This window comes from Priapulus caudatus, unplaced genomic scaffold (assembly GCF_000485595.1).
Source record: "Priapulus caudatus unplaced genomic scaffold, Priapulus_caudatus-5.0.1 Scaffold258, whole genome shotgun sequence".
Lineage (NCBI taxonomy): Eukaryota > Metazoa > Priapulida > Priapulimorpha > Priapulimorphida > Priapulidae > Priapulus > Priapulus caudatus.
In genome coordinates, this window is record NW_014577319.1 from 291,373 (window position 1) to 298,240 (window position 6,868).

Genomic DNA, 6,868 nt, shown 5'->3' on the forward strand with positions numbered 1-6,868 from the left:
GAGAGAGAGAGAGAGAGAGAGGGGGGGGGAAAGGAGACAGAAATGGAGAGAGGTTGAGAGAAAACGGGTGGTAGAGAGAGCGAGCGAGAGAGAGAGAGATACTATAACAATGATAATGCGTACCTTTTCCTCGGGTATATAACTGGTTTTAATCGACCATCATTATATAGTCGCACATCTTAATGAGCGCGTATTTACCATGCATGTGCGGGATTTGTCTGAACATACGTAGAATGTGCACCTAAGCGTACGCGCGTCTCTACCACGCAAACAAACACGTCGAATCCAAACGGACACTGAAAGAACGACGAAGAAAATAAACACGCGATGCGCCTGAACTGTAAAACCTCATTCCGATTCGCGTGATAGAATTGTTAGGAGCAGGTCTCACTAAGGAGTGGCGCGGACGACGGCGGAGAGATACGCCGTCATTCTGTCGTGGCAGACACGACGGCCAGTAACTACTTCATCGGCTGCCATCGCTCTCCACGCCGGGATTAAGCCGCATGGCTGCGCGACGTGATTTCTTCAGTCGCTGGCGATACGTATATATATATATATATAGGCGCGGAGAGGAGATAATGGACGCTTAAAAGAAACTGCGTAACCTACGTTTCCGGCGATTCAGCAGGAGGGAAGGAAATGGAGAAATGGATAGATCAGCGAGTCGCCCCCCCCCCTTACTGCTCTTTTAACGAATTTCGCGTATAGCTGACGCAGTTATACTAGTCACACTGAAAAACAGAGATTTGTTCGTCGTTTTTTTGCGGACAATACGTGATGCGGTATACAGACGCGAATATTGCTCGCCTCTCTCGCACCTCTTTGTATCTCTATTCTCTCTATTCCTCTATTGCACTTTTGACTCGCGTGTGTACGACAATGGAATTCCCAACGACGTCACAAGAGAAGACACGTCACCGAGTATTATCGCTAAGAACTCTAGCTGGGAATGTGTACGTAAAGAAGGAGGCACCGTCGCCCAAGTATCGACGCATCGATGCACTGACACTTGTAACGTGAAAGACCTGCGTAGTAGTTTTTTTTCGTGAAATCTTGCGCACGCAGAATGCAGAGTAGAATTTTGCCAGTGCCGCATTCATCAGCTTAATGACGTCGGGTTTCAATCAGCAAACATCCAACAACAGACTCGGTTTGACTAATGAAACACTTGGCGCTAAAACAAGTGTCTTCGCTTCGTAGTCCTCATCCATGTAGGGATGATTCTCTATCACATATAGACACACACACACACACACGCACACGCACACACACACACACACGCACACACATAACACACACACACACACACACACCACACACACACACACACAACACAACACACACACACACACACACACACACACACACACACACACACGCGCGCGCGCGCGGACACACACACACCCATTCACTCAACAAGCGAACAGAAGCCAACGTCTTTACAAAGATGGTCTTATTCAAATAACCAAGAGCTATAATTGTGTCAGTGTGTGTCGTTTAGCTTAAGGAGAGCGTCTCCGTAGCGCGCGTTTTCGCGAGATCTCAAGGAAACGCGTTTAATTAAAAGGCTATTTAATTGGAAAATTCATTCCGTCGCATTTTCGCTTGCCTCCTCGAAATTAATAAATCTAGCCTTAAACAGAAGAGCTCGTCAATGACGTCACGCCGTCCCATGCACCTAACGAAGGTCATTGGCAGGTCAGTTCTTCTCGCAGAAACGCTTCGTATAATCGTAGCGACAATGAATAATAGGGCTTTAATTATAACCGACCATGGATGTGACACATAACAACGATGCAGTGCAACGCGATATGCTACGGTATAATGGTGACCACGGATACGTGCGTGACAGCTAGACTCGATGACTGTCAGATGACTATGAACGACGTGTATAGTCATTTCACATAGCGGGGGCATGCTATGTTTTCACAATTATTCTCCGATTCCTCTAATACTATGACAACACTGTACGATAGCCACGATCATTCGCCGCGCTACGGTATATATATATAGTTATGCGGCAAACGCTCATACAGCGACTTGCAGAAATCACACGATCACAGAAACGAGCCGAATACATCCGACCGCGGCGCGCCACGTCCGTAATGGAAGCTGCCTTTCCTCCTTTCCGCCTCAGTTGGTCCGCGCCCGCCTGATTGAAGACGCCATACGCCGTGCCTACGATGACATTATAGCACCTATGAGCGCAGTAATCATCGCTGCCATTACTCCGACTATACGCTGACAATGACCGTAGAATCACCGAATCTATGATCACCACAATCACGGCCCCGTCTCGGCGGACCCTTATACAAATAACAGCAGCCGCGACGCGAATAAAGTAGATTCCCGTCGGCCGATGGTGCTATTGATTCGCATTAAGAAAGCCGACAGAAAGCACACGTTGCTGCGATTATTGAGGCCACTCACATCGAAAATCATGTCAGGGTATATCATTCCCTAGTTTAGTTTTTATTGTTATCGGAGTTACTGTGAATCGTATTATTTTTCATGACGGCAAAAATACATATTATGCGTACATACTTATAAACATATTTTTACCGTGTATTTTATGACATAAACATGTTTTTGTGTGTGTGTGTGCGTCAGTGTGTTTGTCTTTCTTCGTGGGTGTGTGTGTGTGTGTGTGTGTGTGCGCGCCCGCGTGTGTGTGTGTTTGTGTGTGTCCGTGTCCGTAGGTCTGCCCACTTGGTTCTTGCGATGGCTTCATTTACTGCATTTCTTCTGCGAGTTGACTGATATATCGATTCGCGCGAAGCTTAGCGGGTTCAGTGTGACACCGTACAATGACAGCGATTTAAAATGAGCGCGTCTGCAGCCCACGCACACCGAGCTCAGCGGAAACGCCTCTTTCATTCGTTATTAAAAGTATTGATGAATATTTTTCTCGTCACAGAAACTCGTCGAGGATAAATACGCTGGGCACGGACTCTGAGAAAGACATCATCGACATGATACTCGGTCCAAATGCCAACTACGACAACAGGCTGCGACCCACGGGGGAGAACGGAACTGGTACGTGCATGCGTGCATGTGTGTGCAAGTGCGGGTGACATGTGCGCGTGTGTGCGTTTTTTTGTTTTTGTTTTTGTTTGTTTGTTTGTGTGTGCGCGTGTGTGTGTGCGTGTGTGTGTCTGTGTGTTGCGTTCGTGCGTCGGTGTGTGTGTGTGTGTGTGTGTGTGTGTGTGTGTGTGTACATGCATTAAAGTGTGCGTGCATGAGCACCATCTGTTCATAGTGTCGGGCGCATAATGAGCGATTTACTCTATAGCGTCTAGTTTACGTGCGCGTACGTGACTCTCCGTAGCATTTAAAGAATGATTATTTTATGTTTATCACGCGGCAGTATGCGCAAATATACAGACGAAACATTGCACTATTTCCCTGCACGAGTATAAAAGAGGAAAATGTTAATAATCTCATACGAATATTACAAAACAAAGTACGTTTTACTGCAGGCATTCCTGCTGTTAAAAAACAGATATTTTACTACAAGTAACATTTACATTTTCCTACACGATTATTAAACAAAATTTTTTCTTATACGATCACAAAGAAAATCCGCATATTTCAAACGGCGACGGAGGAGGGAATATTTGATCGTGTGGGCGAGTCAACAAAAGTTCAACTTCCTGGCAACAACGTCTATTAGTAGTCGTTAGTGCCGACGCACAGCAAAGCCGCGTCGTGGACTCCACTGTAATCACATATCCATAATGCCGCCAAAAACGCGAACAAGTCAAATTATTAATAAAATGGCGGCTTATCCGCCCTCTGAATACGAGAGAAGCCTTCTGCTAATGATGCGGCATTTCTTCCCGACGGAAACGTCAGCAAACGTTAAAGACGTCTTTACATATGTCGGTTTGTGCGCTTCACCGGAGTAGCTATCTGAAACTTTTACGTCAGAAAAAACTCGTTTCTGCGGAAATTTTATTGATAGTGACATTGTTTTCGTTGGCAAATTCTAATACAAGATGCGGCGCATGACGCAACCCGCGGGCAATAATCGAAGCGTATATCGTAATCGTATTAAGTGATTGACGTCGCTGTGAACTTAACTCAAGCTCAACGTGTGTCTACAAGTATGACGTAAGGCCCAGTGCTGGCATTATAAACCCAGAACACGACGAACCATTATTTTAACCCGGATTACATGCATACGCAGATTGTGCAATTACTGGATTACGCTACAATTGCTAGATTTGTGACACTTTGTAAAACTGAAAACTTTTTCTCAAGCATTTCAATGTTTTTACTTTTTTATAGCCGCTAGCTCGGCGTCTCCAGGCTACGTTAATGACGCAGATATTCGATTTTGTTATCAAGAGGTTGAGACATTCAAGACTTGTTCAGACATCAAACATGTATCTATATTGCTTTCAAAACGAATTTTCATGAGAACATAGCTGCGCGCGTACGTATATATATATATGCATTCGTCCGTGTGCGTGCGTAAGGCGCATGTTTGTTAGTTTTCGTGCATGCCTGTGTCTGTGCGTGTCCACGTACGTTCTGTTAAGGGGCCGCTGAAGATGCGTTCGCATCTACGCTCACATAGGAAAGCAGCAGTTCGTTTAGGGGATTTAGCACAGCGTACGTGCTGCTGCTGCTTATAAGTCGTCACACCCGCGCGACGCGTCAGCGTGTGCAAGTCAGCCGTCGTCAGCCATTACGTAATACGTACACTCCTGCGTTTAGCTTCCTGCACGGCGGAAACCTGAATGCATTTAAAAGTCATTTTATAGTTCCCACCTTCACTCGAGCTTTTCGTAAATGCAGCCATTAAACGTCCAGGCGATGCCGCGGAATAGATTAATGGCAGAGATGCGTCGCTGCAGCTACTCCTCGGCAATACTTTACCGGGATTAACTGCTGGACGCACGCAGCGCAGCCGCAGCTGCGATTGAGTGCGGGGGTGATTTAGTGCCGGTGACAGCTTCATTTATTGCCTCACGTACCTGATCCCGTACGCAGAACACAATGCGCCTGATACTATTACGCGAGCGTTAACATACTTAGTAGCAATGATCGGCATCAGTATCTCCCGGCCATCCCATCCCTTCTACTCTCTTTCACTTTCTCTCTCGTTCTTTCTCTCTCTCCCTCTCTCGCACGCGCGCGCTCTTTCACTCCGCCTTTCTCTCCCTCTTTCACTCTCTTGCACGCGTGTTCTCTAACTCTGCCTATCGATCTTCCTCTCCCTCTGTTTCTCTCTCATTCCCACTGTCTGTCTCTCTTTGTGTCTCGCTTATTCCCTTCCCCCATCATTCTCTCTTTATTTCTGTCTGTCTCTCTTGCTCGTTAGCTCTCTCTCTCTCTCTCTCTCTCTCTCGTGGTTCCCAGTGCCCAGCTCTACGTTTCTTCCCCCCTTCTCTCTCTCGCTTCTTTTCTGTCTTCCGTCTCTCGGTGTCCGTCTCTCCATCTACATTCACTTTCTCTCTCTCTCTCTCACACACACACACACACACACACACACACACACACACACACTCATGCACTTTACATGCCCCGCTACTATATCGCAGAAGCACGCGCACGCACATTTCGATGCTGGTGGAGTCACGTCTCAGGCAGCTGTCTCGCCATGAGAGCTGGGGAAAGTCGAAGCAAGCTAATGTGTGCAATCAACGCGGCCGTAATCCTGCCTTATTTAGGAGGGAGGGCACAATCAGAATTCCTAACCGTGTTTTTTCTCTCAAATTCTCACTCGCCGTGCTGAATGAGAAAATCTCAGTTTGTTTAAGTCACGAGTGGCGCAAACCTAACTAACAATCGCAGAACGAAAGCGCAAATCCGAATGATCTCGACGAGGTCTTGGTACCCGAGACAGTGACACATGGTGGCGCCATGAACGTACCAATGTATTGCCTTTTTAGACATGCTGTCCTTGTCTGCGCGTGAACAGAGAGGCTTTTGCAAACGGCGCCTTCCCTTCCCCCCTTTACCCTCTTTCTCGCTCTCTCACTCTCTCTTTCTCTCTCTCTTTCTTTGTCTCTCTCTCGCCCCCTCTCTCTTTCTCATATCGAAAACACTATCAAGGTGTACGCGCGCGCGTTTGTGCGTATGTGTGCATATGTGTGTGTGTGTGTGCGCGCTCGCGTGTGGTGTGTGTGTGTGTGTGTGTGTGCGTGTGCGTGTGCGTGTGCGTGTGCGTGTGCGTGTGCGTGTGTATATGTCTGTTCGTGTGCGTGCGCGGGCGCATGTGCGTGTGCGTGTGCGCGAGCGTGTGTATATGTCTGTGCGTGTGCGTGTTCGGGCGCATGTGCGTGTGCGTGTGCGCGAGCGTGTGTATACATAAGGCTTCGTTGCTATGATTAGACGCGTATAATTCTCGATTATTTATCGTCGTTGCTTCACTATTTCGCAGGAGATCCTGTCATAGTCACCGTGAACATTCTCGTGCGCAGCATAAGCAAGATAGATGACGTCAACATGGTGAGTATACGTGTAAAGAAACACAAACACGCGTACACACACGCACGCGCGCACGCACGCACGCACGCACGCACGCACGCACGCACGCACGCACGCACGCACGCACGCACGCACGCACGCAGGCACGCAGGCACGCACGCACGCACGCACGCACGCACACACGAACGCACGCACGCACACACACACACACACACACACACACACACGCGCGCACACACACGCACACGCACATGGACGGACACGCGCACACGCACGCACACATAGATACAGAAGACAATATATATTATATATATAGCATCTAAATATAACGCGTTCGTCCCGACGCGCCGCGCTCTAAGTCAATTTATCTATCAATTTATCAATCTATCTATCTATCTATCTATCTATCTATCTATCTATCTATCTA

At 47.6% G+C, this 6,868-nt stretch overlaps 1 protein-coding gene across 1 annotated transcript in view; it reads left to right on the top strand.

The window, feature by feature from the left end:
- The first annotated feature begins 2,443 nt into the window (after positions 1-2,443).
- The window catches only part of LOC106808177 (glutamate-gated chloride channel-like), a 19,436-nt gene continuing 15,011 nt past the window's right edge, over positions 2,444-6,868 (top strand). Inside the window, 3 exon segments of the mRNA XM_014810770.1 lie at positions 2,444-2,451; positions 2,921-3,039; positions 6,395-6,462. Of these exon segments, the coding sequence (XP_014666256.1) occupies positions 2,444-2,451; positions 2,921-3,039; positions 6,395-6,462 (195 nt within the window).